Source organism: Chanos chanos, chromosome 4 (genome assembly GCF_902362185.1).
Source record: "Chanos chanos chromosome 4, fChaCha1.1, whole genome shotgun sequence".
Classification (NCBI taxonomy): domain Eukaryota; kingdom Metazoa; phylum Chordata; class Actinopteri; order Gonorynchiformes; family Chanidae; genus Chanos; species Chanos chanos.
In genome coordinates, this window is record NC_044498.1 from 14,667,404 (window position 1) to 14,685,037 (window position 17,634).

Consider the following 17,634-nt stretch of genomic DNA (forward strand, 5'->3'; position numbering starts at 1 on the left):
TATATGTATTAAACCCCAGCAAAATAAAAATAAAGAAAACCCTTTGTTATAATTCTTCAATGAAAAATTATCAAATTGCATAAAACAGCAATTTCAGAGTGCATAGCCAAAGAATACTTTTTATAGTAGTTGACACTTTGACCAAACTCTGTTGCATGCATGGGACCCAGCAACACTGCAAACAGGCTTCACTCCAGATGGCTCTGGGTTCAACTGCTTTTCTCTTTTCTTTAGTTAATGATGCCCTGTTTAACTGTCTGACTCTTAACTGATAGCACTGTGCTGGCGGAATTACGGGTACCAAGCCTCCTCTGTTTGATAGAAATCTACCAATCGACCTTCATGTTGTAAAATTACCATTGAGCAGAAAACGGACACATTTCATTTTGATTGCGTGATTAATTTGTTTTAAACACTATTTTTCAAAATGAGAGATGATAACATTTGAAAACCAGCAAGCAACGTAGACATTTTCAATCGTGGTAAAAAAAAAATCCATCCAATTTGCCAGAGGTAAACACATAAACAACAAAATAATAGATGTTGTTAGAAACAGAATGTTCACTCCGAAATGCAAAGATGGATGAATGCGCTACCATTCACATAATCGACATTAAGCTCTGGCAAATGTGAAAAGCTTCTGCAGTTTGTGTGGGCTAAATAACAGCATTTGTTCATGAGGATGGGGCGGAATGCGGGATAAGGTCGGCATGGCACTGATCGCCTCTCTCGAACGCCAGTGTTTGCGCATCGAACTGTGTAATTACGCATTCATAGACTCGATACTTAAAGACAAATAGATCTTGTCTAAGAAAAAACGAGAAGTCAAAGCCCTGACCTCCCCCCATGAGCATATGAACAAAATAGGGCACGGGACAGAAAAAAATAATGAATTGGGAGAGATCAGCATTAATTCCAGATAGGATTACATAAGGCGTCGACACATGAAAGGCGGTGAATATTAAGCCACGGTCCTAGCAGTCTTCTGATGTCAAAAACTGTTTGAGTATTAACAGCCCACAGTGAAACAGCAGCTAAGTAGGGCAGCCGGGAGCTGCCTTGCCTTCAGAACTTCTTCAGAAGAGCGACTGCGCTTTCAAGATTCCCCTGTGAAGATGCTGGCGAGATCACAGCGCGCCAGAGTTAAAACGCCCGTGTTCCCCTCCACTGCAGTCTGGGCATCAAACTTTTATGGTGACAGACGGGGCAACGGAGTTAATACAGATCCGTCCCGGACAGTCTGTTGTGGCAGCTACCCGCAGCCAGCACCAACAAACCAGGAGATGAAAGGCGCAAGACCAAAAATATGCGATCACAATTAAAGCTCTTTGTTTCGCTTTGAGTTTCGCTGCGCTATGAGAGGCCACATCATCAATCAAAGAAGTAAAGATGCGTGCATAATAAATAATGGATACATTCATCAATATATTTTAACCACTTGTTGTACTGTCAGAGGAGTATGAATTAAAAAAAAAAATCAAAATGATGGACTACCGTCAGTCAAATATTTTCTGTCATCAGTCTGTTTATAATCCTTTGCCTTTTATTACACATGTAGCACAGCTAGGACTTGGTTATGAAACAGGAGTACAGCTAATCTGAGGAGTCCTCTGTAATTTCACATTAGGCAGGACTAAGCCCTGTTAGACAGACACAAATTAATATGCCTAACTAATTTATTAACACGATTGGCACATTGGTCATTTCCCCCGAACACAAAAAAATGAATCTTATGTCTATGTCTTTGATTACATACTGTTTTACAACCACTTGATATTAATCAGTGTTGTGACATTACTTTGTGCAAATGGTGAAAAAGAGAACATGAGGGGTACTCATATCAGGAAATTTGGGAGAAAATTGGTAGGACTGTTATTTAAGTCATTGTAAACAACCTTATAATAGGTCAAAAGGAACAAAGAAAATGACAATAGTCTCTGCAGGTCAAGATATCACTTTAGAAACCACATAGATACAGGCACAATAACATCTGCACACGCAGCTAACCGAAGCCTTGTAACCACTCAAAAAAAGCAAAATGGGAACTTCGAGGTTCAATCAGCATCTCAGTGAATTCAATGAAAAATACCAAACAAACAAGGAAGCTAAATAGAGAGGAAGAGAAAAAAATACCAGATAACATCTGCAGAATGCTTCCTCTGGTGCTTGCAAGACATGAGGAAAAATAGCTTCAAAGAGACTATGAAGCACCTCAATTTGAAAAAGCCATCTTGAGCAGCAACAGTGTGTTAACATCATAGCGTTGCTATTACAACTTAAATTGTAAAAAAAAAGAAAAAAAGAAATAGTAGCATGGTACTGACACATGATCCTCTCAATGAAATCATTTGTAATCTCAAACATCAAACCAGAAGAAATTATCTTTTCAAAGCACTTAGGCTGTTTCTATGTTTTTCATTTTTTATTTCTATTTATTTATTTACGCATTACTCATTTAGTTAAGTGCTCGCTGCCCTTAGATTCAATTTGTCTTCCTTAAACTGTGGTGAGACCAGTAGTCAGTCACATCAGGGCAAAAAATCAGATACTAAAACATTAAACCAAGTCAAACAGGACTTGCCATAGAGACATTCAGGAAGAAGCCTCAAACTAATAGCTGCTCTAAGCAGAGAAAACAATATCTAAAAATGTTTTCATATTCAATTATACTCAGTAGGAATGTTCTGCTATTGTTTTCATCCTCCAATTTTAATACTTCCATTAAATTATCTCAACAGAGCTGCACCAACCTGCTGGTGCCCCCAATTGTATATTCAATACACATGTAGCAAAATTAAAATCAATAATTAATTTCTTCGTCAGGCCAGCATCCCCAGGTTCACTTACAAACTCATATTGGTGTACCCTTCTAATGCATTAAAGCAAAAGATAATACTTCATTTCCCATCCTCCTCTGCAGTAAGGTAATTCCCGCAGTGAGTCCAGATGTTTATCAGAGCCACAGACAAGACCATTCATAAGAGACCCAGCAAGAACAAATGGAAAAGCAAAAGAAAGCTGCGTTACTCCGTTATACAAAATTCCCTTTGCATAAACATAAAAAAGTGAAGATTAAGAATGCAAACTATCTTTAAAACTATCTCATCCTTGCCCAGAAGCAGTGAAACTGTAATGCTCAGAGCCTGATAACAGAACCACCCACCTGGGCTTGTTTGATCTTACAGTCATGGATGTGTATCGTGCCTGTAAAGATGATGCTGTCAGCTCAAACATGGAGAAATGTCGCTGCTCCTCGGGGGCTTTACGAGATATCAATAAAAGCCATGGAACACAATATCTACAGCCATAACTTCTGTTTCCCTTTCCTCTTGCCGATAACTGCCATATCAGTTCTCAAAGGACAGCCCCACCAGGCTCTACACACGAACAAAAAAAAAAAAATCTACAAAGGGAAGAGGGTATCCACACAATCCTATTTCCAGAAGGTAAGGAAATGGATCAGATTCTTAAAGTACAAGTAGTGACTGTGGATAGAGTGAGCACAGCTGATGACCACTGGTCGGGGAATGCACTTTTTGTTCTGAGAGAAACCCTATTATTCTGCAACATGATGCATCAGAAAAGGATCCGGTCTGATGTGGACAACAATAAACACAACACTAGCTCTCCTAAAAGCCATTCTGTATTTAAATGATTACATTCACATAAAAGCAGGATTCAGTCTGGAGTTTGCCGGGCCAGGCTTGGCAGTTATTCTATTATTATTATTATTATTGTTATTATTATTATTATCTGACATATTGCTCATCTCCTCTGTAAGAACATTATTTTCATGCGGCCAGTGTCTGGTGGTGAAATCAGTGACAGTGTATCTGCGGAAACATACTTTAATCAGATCAAGCAGTCAGTCTATCCACCATTAGGTAAATCATCTCATTCTGAATAGCAGACAGTCTGTAATTTGAATCCATTGTTTTACACATACAACTACCAATAGGCAGGGTTTTTTAAAATTATTTTTATTTAATACAAATTGTACGTAACTAAAGGAAAAATTTAACTTACTGCGAAATGCTGAAAACTAGCTCAGAATAATTTGTAATCGTTGTGATATTCATTAACAACCTCGAATCTCTCTGTTGTTGTGTTTAAATGTTTGGTCCTGCAGAAATTATATGAAACGCATTGTCAATAAGATTCAAACCGTAAAAGGCAATTGGTAAAATGAAATTTAAAAAAAATTACATGGATTCATCGATACTTGAAATCACGTTTATTTGCTCAGACAGAGGACACAACACTTCTGAGGTCGTAGTGTGCCTAATGAAACAGTTTGCTTCTACAAGGGAACTAGAGACATATATGCACGTCCCTTGTTGGTGGTGGGATACACATATTTTAGACTAAACAGATTTCTAGCCGCCAGTCTGTCGGAGACACTAAAGCAAAATCAGATTAAGTATAATTGAGTTAAACTGCGCGCGTCTAATGTTGTGAACTCAAAGACTTGTGTTACCCATGACGCATTTACGTACTTGACAGTTCCTGTTGCGAGACCACGCTCTGATTTGAGCAGTCTTATTGTCTGTGGCTGATGTTTTAACTCTTCAGAACTGTATCTACAATAGGCTATGTGAAATCAGTGCATATTGTTTGCTGTGCAGTGTTGCCTACAGACATCAAAGATGAAATTTTGCAATTAGGCTACTTCACTTCATTTTCGCGGTTACGAAAGCGCAGTCAATGTGTCAAGTTTATTCCAGAGAATTTGAGGTCCACCGCAGTGGGTTTCCAGCTGATAGAGTAATTTCAACCCCTGATCATCTTGAGTTTGAACATTAACATGAAGCGCCCTTCCGATCAGTTGTAGCCTCTATAGATGAAGACTAGAGCGACGAAAACCTTCAGTATAAGAATACTTCTTTATACTTAGTCATTTTCCCCCAAGGAATTTAATTCTTGTATCTCAAGGGTTCATAGTTGTAGCTTTAAAATATCATTATTATGATGACTAAACAGGTTTATATTTTGATATTCTATTGTAGTCTGATCCGTTGCTTTGCATCAACAGACAGCTAAACTACAGGTGCTTACCTTTCTTGTAGACCCGTATTTTGATGAGGTCCAACGGGGTCTGTTTTCCCCGCCGGGCCCCGTATCATCGTCCTCGTCTCCTAGCAGCCCGGCGGATGCTGAATCCGAATCCTCCCCTTCCTCCAAGTCCTCTCCTTCCTCAACCTCCGACGTTTTGAGTCGCTTTGGCGCTCTCTCATATTCTCCTTCTGCATATTCCTCAATGAGCGACATTTTTGATAGTTTGTGATAAGAAATCGTTCAATTTCTTCGATTTAGTGAAACACGTTATTTTTATACGTGCAGACCGCGCGCATACAGCTGCATGTGCTGCTCTTGGCGCTGACAGCCTCGCTAGCGAACGTACTGACAGTTGTGCGCATTTACCAAGGCGAGTGTCATCCAACTACACGCCCTCCTGTATGAGAGCACCTTCACTCTTTGTTCACATTGCGGCTTTGACAGCCAGGGAGCACGTCACAGTTGTTTCCATTGGACAATCTCTTGCCTGCCTCTTGAGGACAACCGTTGATTGGCTGCGAAGTGCTATGCGTAGACAGTTAAGATGGTGCCGGGTCGCTTATTTTAAGTAAAAGCGAAGTGAACATAATCAATATGAATTCTATTCGCTATCAGACATAACAATTTTCACTGCCTCGGCTGATGGAGGGGTGTCAGAGAGTACTAATATATTTCTGCTTCGTTCTATTTTTTGAAAAAAAAAAAAAAAAAAATCATTGATTCATTCATTCATTCATTCATTCATTCTGCCTATAGGTAACATATATCTTTCAACCAAAGGTACTTTAACTCTTCATTTTTGGCTAAGTATTGTCAAATATCACCCACATTCTTCTTTTAGCCTAATTACCATTTGTATGTGATAGCTGTCTGTACTGTACCCACAGGAATCAGCTGTCAACTTTCTAAACTTTTTTGATCAGAAATGGTTGAAAAAGGAAAAGGCAGTTTGTTTCATATTTTAGTCTCCAGATTATTCTAGGAACGTCATCTCTCTCTCTCTCTCTCTCTCTCTCTCTCTCTCTCTCTCTCTCTCTCTCTCTGTTTCTCTCTCTCTCTCTCTCTTTTATTCCAGGTTTATGTAGATGCCCTGTGTATACGCCTCGGGGCTTTTATGAGCATATAAAGGTGAGATGATCTCACATTCATCACACGTTGCTGCTGCACAGTTTCTTGACAGAACTGTTCAACTTGAGCTCCACAGAAGATTGCCAAGGAAAAAGACAAAAAGCTGGAAACCTGTAACTTGCACAATCTCCACCAAGCGAAAAACAGAACATATATCTGTCTCTTCTGTGAAAAGAAGATTCCTTTTGAATAAGTCAGAGATAATGGTGTGGTTCCATTTAGCCTCCAGAAATTGAGAAGCATTTAAATGTTTGTTTTTTTCCCCAGTATGATTTCTTTCACAAAAAGGAAGACACTGACAAATTTGCATCAGACAACACTTTTCACATAAATAGATTGCCAGTTTCTATCCATGTGCTGAAATGTGCTTATGTAAAATCCTATTTATTTCTTCAAACCAGTCAGCCTGTGGTTCCCATTTTACTGGAATCAGAATCTTTTGAAGAGGAACAAAGATGACAAACAAAGAGTTTTGAACACTGGCCTTTTACCTTGTGTGGGTAGATGTGTGTGGTTGAAGATTTGTTTTCATTCATATGATGTTCTGGGGGATGAGAGATGAACACAAAGGGACAATTTTCTGTGTAATCTTGCAAAATATCTTGCCTACACATTTGACTGTTTTTCACAGAAATTATTCTAAAAACATCTTGACACTCTATATTTTGAAGTTTTGTGAGTTTTTGTGTGCTGCTGTTGAGTGACAGAGGTGAATTACATAAGGTGTGGGGTCACTGATGTCAGGTCATTTGACTCTTTCATAACAAACCAGTCGTAAATATTCATATAGCTTGTTTTCCTCTTCCTTACATTTCATAGTACTTAACAGATACAGAGTAACCTACCAGCCTGCTATCATCTCCATCAACTTGGTGAAGAAAATGGAAAGCGTCTGCGAATCCTTCACTATATGTTCCATATGTGGGATGAGACAATATCCAAATTCACATTTCCTTGTCCAAACTTTCCTTGTTTGCATGTTATTATCCCACACTACTCTAATGTTGGCACACATCCTGTGAGACATTCCCTGACTACACACTTTGACAGCATGGCTTCCCATGAGATCAGGACATAAGAGGCTCTGTTGGCCAGTATATGCTGGAAAATATGGAAAATGCATTGTCCAAGTAAGTTCCAAAATAACGTTTGAGCAACTTTGAAGAGCTCTCAGTATATGTGTTGCCTAAGTGAGAAATTTCTCCCTGGAGTGAAAGTATTTTCAGAGCTGAATTTTGGTAAGGCTATTGTGAAGGCATGCACAAACACTCTTATTCTGAAAAGGTATGATAGAGAAGAGAAAAGTGTTAAGTGATTATTCCAACTACCCTATACTAGTCAAAGAAGTTAGGTGGGTTTACTCCTATGCTGACATAAGGGAGGTTTTTTGACACTCTCCCCTCAGGCATATTCCCTGGCTGTCTCAGGCCTTGGATTCTGTAAAAGTGCTGTGCAACAATGTCCACTGCACAAAGTATAAGATAAATAAATTGAATTAGTTGCAGTGATATACATCTTGATTCACTGACAGACTGAAAAGTGAAGAGATTTAATCATGCCGGAATCACCTCACCTGATATCTTCGCATTCAAAACATTCAAAACAGAATGTCTGATAATCCAGTCTGGCTGGATTATCTGACTTCTGCAAAAGCTGCCAAGACCACACATTCTTGATTTAAGTGAACAATTAAAATGCAACCAAACGAACTAATCTAAGAACTTGTCGTGCATATGACAACGCATAGCACAAATTAGTTCAGGGACCGTCAGCCCACATCCAAATCATGCAAAGAGTAATGCTTAAAAAAAAAAAAAAAAAAAAAAGTTAGTTTCCTCAGTGTCTATCACAGTAAAAAGTGAAGTGAGACTGACTGTGTCTGCAGCTACATATCAGAGAATATTTATTATAAATGCTCACTGCTGACCTAGTTTCTATAGGAACGTTTCTGCTGCTGCATTTGAGTGATTTCCACACATCCCACCTCTTGCCATCCTACTTGATGCTCTGAATTCTAAATCGCTGGATAGGCAGGAGAGGAGGAAGTCTGTCTTTCTGCTCTCTGTCAGTGAAAAACTGTCTTGGTTTTTTTTTTCTCCTTCTCTTATGGCTGCAGAAAACATCTTGAACAGAGGGTGTAAGGTTCAAATCATTCTTGCTTTTGAGTGAAAAAAAAAAGAAAAGAAAAAATACAGCCAAAAATTCTAAGAAGGAGTAACTTAGATCAATCTCTACGATGTGGAAAGGAATGTGTAAATGAAGTATCAGGTACATATTAATATGTCTTAACCTTGTGGCCCATAAGTGAGGTCATCAATATGAAAAGCTTTTTTGTTCATTTTACTCTTTTTTTTTTTCAGCATCAACCGCTTCTCTTTTTCTCTCGTGTCCTGTTCTCATAAGATGACGACAGTAACTCTAACCGCAGTAACCAGTGGTTCAGAAAACGTTCACAGTTGGTACTTGTTTTGAAGAGGTCATTTACAGAAGTAGCAGCGTGATAAATTCAGTAGACTAACATTAGCGTTGTGTTGTTGCAAGTTTTCAGTCTCTTTGTTATCATCCCTATGATAAATCGTGCATCTCATTCACAAGATTATTAAATGATTTTTCCGAAGTCTCAAATGGTAACTCTAGTGCCTACTTTGAGAATCGCTCTGTCACACGATTCTGATTCCAACCGCCTTTCATCTTGTCTGATTAATCTCGTCTGGTCCTCCATTTTACTATTTATTCCCTTTTCCCCTCAGAAAGCTGATGAAATGTTCTCAGTTTTTCCTCTTTCCACTGAAAAAGCTAAAACAATTGATTCTTGTGGCGACAATAAGAGTAGTAATGTCAGTATTGATCACTAAGGATTGAAGACAGGAGTGTTTACATTAACCTCACATATCGTACTTTGATAATGATAAAGGAAGAGTGAAATGAGAATTCGTCTATAGAGCAAGATGAAGGGAGACATGAAAAGTAATCTGTGGTGATGCTTGGATGTGAACAGTGGAACTAGGCATTCAGAGAGACACCAAACACACCCCCTCTCTCCCTCCCTGCTTCTGTCACATTATCTCAGAACACATCAGAGAATGCAAACTCATGTGGCACACCACATTAATTAGTTTCCTGGAAGACAGGGAAATGACATTTCAACCATGCACACAACAAATGCTGCTAAACTGACTTTTTATTTAAAAAAAAAAAAAGGGAAAGAGAATGAGGTTTAGCAGTTTTGTTAGGTATTTCACTGTGCATTTCATAAGATGAGAGCGTAATTAAAAAAAATAAAGTAAAAATTAAAAATCCTACTGAGTCACAAAAAGCCTACATTTCCACCGACAGCATCATTATGTGCTCATGCAGTCTAATCTATGAAATTTTCAAGAATGTGAATTGGTTTTCCCTCAGACAGCATAATAAGGCATCACCAATGGCCAGACAGCATAACAGGGCATGACCAAAATGTCTCATCGCGTTGCTTTTCGACTCTTTTCATAAAATTAAGTGATCAAAATATGCTCTAAAAAGTACAGGCTGAGAAATTATATCATCATGAAAAAGTAATGAAGGCTGGATTACCAGAAGTTTGAATGGTGACAAGACCTCTCCCACTTATTTCACTGCTCTCATGTGTTTAATATTTATGAACAAAACCTAATGTTTCCGACTTCAACTTATATGCTCTGTGATTTGTAATTGGAACTTCCTTGAATGCGTTTAGGTTTGTTGTTTAGTGTAGTCGGTGTAAATAAGTCTCTTTCCTTGAGCTTCTCAATGACAGGAGAGATGCATGGATGCCCAGAGTCAAGGGCATTGTGGGAGCAGCAGGAACGGAGCAGCTCTTTAATAGCCCTCCTTTCCCTGTGGCTAAAGCACATCAGTGACTTTATCTGATGTCCCTGGCTAGTCTTCCTGCCTACATAAAGAGCAATGGCTGGTGTCCTTGGTAGCAGAGAATTTTTACATTCAAACTGAACATGACCCCAACCAAATGCAGATGGGCCCTCAACTTATCACGTGATCTCTCATCTCACCATCCCCCCTCCCTATGTGCTCTTCCTCCTAACACTCAACGCGCGCACACACACCACGCGCACACACACACACACACACACACACACACACACACACACACACACACACACACACACACACACACACACACACACACAATCTCTCCATTGTTTGTGTGCCAAATGAGGAGACTCCTACTCATTCTGTATTTCTGAGCCTGGGTTGAAAGTAATGGCAGGGTGCATATATCACACACAAATTAGCCTCCTAATTATGTGTGAGTGGGACAGAGAGGCAGGCTGGCAGATTTGCATGTACAGCTGGACTAGAGAATCAGACTGATTCAGTTCGAGAATCAACTCCGTGTCTAATCACAACACTGACTCAGCCTTGATTTATGAGCCAGGGAAGTTCACCTACAAAACCTTACATTTGTCATTTCTCCTCTCTAGTTTTTTTCCCCCTCAGTTCCTTTATCAGACAACCGCATTGCAGCCCACTCGTTCTTTTTTTGTGACTAGCATCTTTGTCTAGCGCTGCATAATCGGCTGAGAGAGAGAGGGAGAGAGAGAGAGGGAGAGAGAGAGAGAGAGAGAGAAAGAAAGAGGGAGACAGAGAGAGGGAGACATAGAGGCAGAGAGAGAGAGAGAGAGAGAGAGAGAGAGAGAGAGAGAGAGAGCGAGAGAGCTGTGAGTATTGATCTGCTCAGCATTCTGAATAATGGCTGTTAATGTGAGAGCCTGTGAGAAGGGGGACACTGCTGTATGGTGAGCCCATCAGAGCAGAAACACATGAGGTGAGGGTGCTAAACGATGCCATATGCCAAGTGCCCTGCTACCCCACAGGTACGGCCCAGCTATCACATTTCTCTAACACAGAAATACAACCCTCATCATGAAGCCTCAATCTATGATTTAGAGCTATGCAAAAAATCCCTCATCGACACATACGATGCCAACAAATAAGCCAAGTTTCTAAACTAATTGATCTAGAAATTAATGAACCAGACAAATGTGTAGTTCAGTAACGATGTGCCTCATAGGCAGTAAAACACAGTCTGTGAAACACATTCAATCGCTTTTTTTATCCAACTAAAGCCATGGTAATTCTCATTTCCCCTCAGTCAACACAGTGCCATTTGGTACAGATCATTACTGAACCACAGTGTGTCATTTTTCTTCTCTTATGATCCACAGGTACCTACAATAATCCTGATGTTAAAAGTCAGCAGTGTTTATGGTGAGCAGACATTAGTTCTTTTAAATGATCAACGTTAACCAAAAAAAAAAAAAAAAATTGGAAAGTGTGCAGAAAAAGTGTGTAATGGAGCCATAATTTGAATCATGGGGCTATAATAGCCTGGGAAGTTTGATGGCATCCCCTTGAAAGGACTGAAATGCATTTTAGATCACATACTAATTCTGAAAAGGCAACACAACACTGCATCAGACTACGTAGCATACTTTGTTACCAAGCTTATGGGAGAAAAAAGAAACCCCACCAAATATTTTGCTGTCGTTCTTTTCAAAATGTTTGATCCCACAAGGCAGCTCAATATGTGTTTTAAAGTCTCACAAATTCCTGCTTCGGCGATTTTACAATCGTGATCTGTGGTCATAAACTCAAGCTTGCTCAGATTAAATGTAATATCCTCAGGAGATTGTGAAATTTGGGGAGGGGGGAGTTGGGTGCAGTGACAAAATGACGTGTGGACCATCGAGAGAGCAGTGACAGGATAAAGGAGAGGAAGGCCTAAACGCAGAACCACTGCAGAGTGCTTGTCAAATACATTCAGTGCCTCAGTGTCATGTGTGGCTGTATAGTTTCCTCTTCCATTAGTGTTAGTCAGGACTGCATGCATTCTCACTAGTGTTTCTTAAGAGGCAACAAGCAATAAATGGAAAGCCAGCCACTTACAGAGAGTGCATGTCCATTGAGAATATCCTCCTTTGTGTTTTTGAGGGTGGGGGGTATTGATTGTGCCGTGCTTTAGAAGTGGTGACACACTTTTTTTTTTTTTTTTTTTTTAACAGGAATGTTACAATTTTTGAACTGTCATGACAAAATTGTGCTCCACCTCTGGGCTCCTGAAACAGAATGGACTCCCACTCTGAGGTTGCCATAGCTCCAGCTTCCCTCTCTCATTTCCCTCTCTCATGTTTCAAAACACGTTACCAGCACGGAGTCTTTTAGAAGAACTGTGAGTCAGTTCATTTGTTTATTATGTGTTTGTTGTTCGGTTGTTGCGGTCTTGCAATGACATCACTAAACCACACACACACACACACACACACACACCCTCTGAGGCTGACACAATATACTAAGCTCCAAACGCTCTCTCTCAAAAATAGGCTTGCAGCTGTTGGCCATGTGCCTGTTCCTTTCAGCCTCCACTTCATCTGCTAGCATGCCACTGTGCATGCTTTCTCACCCACCTGAAACGATTGTGTGTGTGTGTTATACCAAGACACATTTTCCCAGAGAGAGAGAGAGAGAAAAAGTGGAAAGTGTGTCATGCTGTGGGTCTGATTTGAGAGCATGTAATTTGTTCATACGGTGTCTCACAATCCCCCTATGCATTTAATCAGTGTCATGAAATTAACAGCAAAGCAATTTGTTGCAATCACCCCACAAGTTTAATGGCTTTGAAATTCAAGGGGATTTTTTTTGTCTTCCCAAAAATGGTTGCAAATTGAACTCTTATGCCTGAGAAAAACCTGATGGAATTGAGGGGAAATGAAAACCTTCATGGAATTAGAGATAATGTCATACTTTGCTCTATGTGATAAATATCTCGCTTATTTGCCAGGTTACCACAGTGTTCTGAAATATTGAGGTGATCAGACGCTGGCAGTAAGAGCCAAAATTCACACTAGATGGTTCAATGTGGGCCTTGTTCTATCCACGTCAGCTTTTGGCCGTGCCAAATTTACCTGTCCACAGTTTCAAAGCAAGTAGATCTCATTAAGCCAGATCAGTTCAAAACAAAAAGGATTTTTGAAAAGAGATCTGTAAGAGTTAGCCATCAACACTCAAAGTGAACATCAATTATTTACTTATTTCATCTTTTATTGATAATTTATGGTTGCATCATTTATAAATACTTTGTTATCAGTATGGTTTTGATCTCTCTGATGTAGCACTAATGTGAACATGAAAAATGAAACTGACAGTCTAAGACAGTTTCTGAATTATGTCAAAAATAAAAAATGAATAATAAAAATGAGAGAACAACAACATTTGTTAACATGAACAAGGGATAAATTGCTAATTTAGGAACTGGTTGTTGTTCATACTGAATAAACAGTGAACCAGTGCATTTATGCAACAAGCAAACAAACAGACAAATGGGCATGCAGAAAGCAAGTGAGTGAGTAAACAATTTTTATGAACTCTGCATGTCTTGTTATGCATCTGTTTTGTTATCTGTTTTTTCACTGATAAAAAAAGGTTGTTGACTCTTTAAGAAAGTTATGGATTGTCAGCAATACAGTAGCCCTTGCTCTGTCCAAGTTTAAAAAGGTATTTGATAACATAAGTTAGTTAACACTTTGGTCGCTACAATAATAACTACATAGAATTAAATAAATTGTATAGATGACAAAGATACCTAAGTGAAATAATTGCTCTGGCAGAAGTATGTGGGAGGCAGACTTTAACCTCATCAATCCAGTGGTTTAGTGCTAGCCCTCATATCAATGAGAGTATAAATGACCTTCCATCTTCAAATCACCCAGACTTCCCCCTGAGGGCCGTCATTACAAAGCCATTTTGACAAATGAGCCCACCATCACATTCCTTAGCAGACCTTTATAATTCAATTAGCCTTATTTATCGTTTATCTCCACACATTTAGTGTCTCTTTGAAGGGGCCAAGAGAAATATTTATAAACACCCATTAACAGGATGCATGAATGTAAGAGGAACAATGTTAATGATCGACATTTAGGGAAATGATTAACTAAAACAGATCATAGCTCCTGGTCCTACACTAACAAAAATGTGCTCTGATGTTAGCCAAAAGCCATTAGTTGATTAAACCCATTTAGGGGCAAATTTCCAATGGAAACACAAGGAAAAAGACCATTATTTTAAGTACAAATCAGACTTCTGAGCTGGAGGGCTGGAGGACAAGAGTGGGTGGCTGAAACATAAAAATCAATCCCTGTCTAATCCATACAGGGGAGTGCGGAGAGAGAGAGGGGGCCATGGAGAAAGAGCAGTAGGTATGGCCAGAAAGGTGTGGGAGAAGAGAAGGTTAAAGGGAAAAGAACAACAAAAAAAACGTTCTTTTCTCAGCATGAGGTCCTATTATAGCTCTATCCTCCATGCATCCTACTGGTATTACTTCATCGGATACTTGTCCATCTCTAAAAGCCACATACAGCAGGAAGTGGTTACCTGCAAACCATACTAGGCACACAAACAATCTATACCTAATGTCCTTCTTCTACTCTATTGATGCTCTAGCGTTCTGATCCCCTGATCTGGTATTTTCAGTAAAACTGTATTTCTTGAGCCAGTTACTGTGCTGACATTTCATACAAAATGTTAGAAAGGATAGGTGATGGAATTTCACAGAATAAAGTTGTAGCCAAAACAAGGGTCAAATTGTTGGTTTTAATACATCAGACGCTGGTAGATTATGTTCAATAAGTCATAATTTTACATCATTCTTACCCTCACACTACAAACAAGGTGCAAACATAACCCAATCTCCATGCTAACAGCAGAGCAGATGGTGTGTGAAATTTGAATCATTTTGCATGTCAGCAGTGAGTGTAAAAACGTACACAGTACTTTTCCAGATCAAGGCTGAGAACTAAATGAACTGAAATAAAGACGGGCCACTGATACAATTTTCTCTCATTTATCTTTTCATAGACTAACCCCCAGACTTAAGTTTGTCTCTGTTATCTTTTAGTAGACTAACCACCAGGCTAAATTTAATCTGATTTGTCTTTCAATAGACTAACCCCTGGACAGATTTTTGTCTGATTTGTCTTGTAATAGACTAAGCACCAGACTAAATTTGGTCTCATTTATCTTTTAATCGGCTAATCACCAGACCAAATTTTATGTAATGTCTTTTAACAGACTACCCCTTCGACTAAATTTGGTCTCATTTGTCCTTTAACAGACTAACCCCATTATAGAAATCGAGTATAGAAATCCTTTCTATGACTGTCTCTTAAAAAGTGTGGCGTTACCATTATAATAGCAGCAAGGCAAGTGAATTAAAGATTTATTACACAATAAACATTCCCCGCCAGCCTCATAGCAATTTCTGGATTGTCCTGCCTGTCTACCACAGATCTGAATCAATAGCGTGTAGGTTTTTTTGGGGGGCTTTTGTTGGAAGGAGGATTTAAAATGTCATCACTGAATATATTTGAATAATCCATTCATTATTATTGAAACACTTTGAACCCCTGTGGTGGTTACCAACCGGGCTGGTCTGCAGCAGTCTCTCCCCAGCAATGTCTGGCAGAATGGGACAGAGGAGAATTGCCCCAGCAAATCAAAACTGACAGTTCAATGTTTCTTACATGTGTTCAGTAAACAAATAAATTAATTAATAAATAGGTCTGTCTCATCAGCGCCAAGTATATATGCATTGAATTTATTGCTGTACTGTTGAAAAGACAGAAGTGACATAGTGAGTGTATTTCACAGCTGTACAGAGAAGAGGCCTCAGGAGTGAGGTTAGGATGATAAGCTTGTGAGGCCCAGCTGCACTGGGTTCACAGCAGGTGCGATGCTGTTTAAGTGTAGAGACACAGACATGTAATGCAGAACCGTACAGAATGACTTGTTAGAGGATTCGCACCACCCTTATGCATTTTTCAAAGGAGGTCATGCACTTTTTATTTATACAACAGTGAGCAGCGCACAATTGTGCTACACGTGTAACAGCCTTCTGTACTTCCGAGGGTTCAGAGTGGAACAGCATTGGAGAGAAATATAATCCATAAGATTTAGTATCTTTTTTTTTTTTTTCACAAAACGGTTTTGAAATATTCTAAATAACTTAACCCTGCAATTTGGCAAACGGTATGGGGTAAAAAAAAATCCATTTTTATAAGTGACAAATGGACTAAGCTGGATGATATTTACATTAATCTAGCAGAGCGCTAAAAAACATCTAGTCGGTCTAATTGTTAGATGAGGTACCAATGAGGGACAGACATTTAGAGTGCTTTGCTAGAAAAATGCAAAATGATTCCTCTGTACCTCTGTCAGTAAATCTTCAGTTAAATATGCCTAAACCCCTCACAGGCCCCAGTGAAGGTCAATCACATTAGGTAGTTGACATTTTGCCTTTGGCTAATGGTGCTATTAAAAGACACCGCCAGTCTCTCTGGATTATGATCAAACTGTTAAAAAGAGGAGAAAAAAAAAAAAAACAGAGGCAGAACGCAGTTGTATTAACACTGTATCTCCACTGCTGTTTAGTGAAGGAACCCTTTATCCTCCTTCAGTCAACAGTTGTTGTGGCATACGCTGGAGTCTGCCAAACCCATCAGTAGTTACTGCAGTTCAGACTCAGACAGAACCAGCAGCTCAGCTGTGTTAACTGTTCATAAAACCTGGTCAAACACAGTGCTCTGCCATAAACAGTGTACAGTGTATATATCTAAGTGTCACATTTATGGATTTACTTGCTTTATAGGCCTTTGAAGGAAAAAAAAATATCAGTAACATTGTCATTACAATCTACAATAGTGTTGTTATCACTTACATTTGAGAGTATAACCATTAACAGAGATTGGTCTGTCAACTGGATATGTAGCTTTGACTCAAATGCAGGTATAAACATGAGGTGATGTACACTATCATGCTGGATCAACTTTCAAGTAGCTGTTGTTCATTCATTACAGAAAGATGAAATATACATACATACATACATACATACATATATATATATATATATATATATATACACACACATATATATATATATATATATATATATATATATATATATATATATATATATATTAAAACAGGTCAAATGAGATATAGTGGAGATCTTACTCTGGTGTCAATTATGTAAAGCAATGTGAAATTACCTATAAAATTTGGATGGTGTAACAGCACCACCAATCTGTCACAGACATGCATTTCTGTTGAAGAAATCAAGAAACTTCTCAGGAGCAGTTGCAATGAGTCAATATTTAATTTAATAAGCATATTAAAAACAAGAATAGCCCAGTAGGTCTGCAATTTACATTGTATCTACCGCACTGCAAAATCACTTGAAAAATGAGACAAAAACCATACCTACATCAAAAACACTCAGAAAAATCACGAGAGGAGGAGACCAAAAAAAACTTCTTTTTCTCCTTATAACCTCAGTAAAGTCTGATGAAAACAGAAATTTTCTTTTCTTTTTTTTTCCTTTTAAACCAAATGGCAGTAAGAGTTGACTGTTCAGATGGT

At 38.9% G+C, this 17,634-nt stretch overlaps 1 protein-coding gene across 1 annotated transcript in view; it reads right to left on the reverse strand.

Moving 5' to 3' along the window:
* hnrnpll (heterogeneous nuclear ribonucleoprotein L like) overlaps nt 1-5,268 on the reverse strand; it is a 28,876-nt gene extending 23,608 nt beyond the window's left edge. Inside the window, exon 1 of the mRNA XM_030771981.1 lies at nt 5,056-5,268. Coding sequence (XP_030627841.1) covers nt 5,056-5,268 — 213 coding nt within the window. The remainder of the gene's footprint in view (nt 1-5,055) is intronic.
* Nucleotides 5,269-17,634: the final 12,366 nt, after the last annotated feature.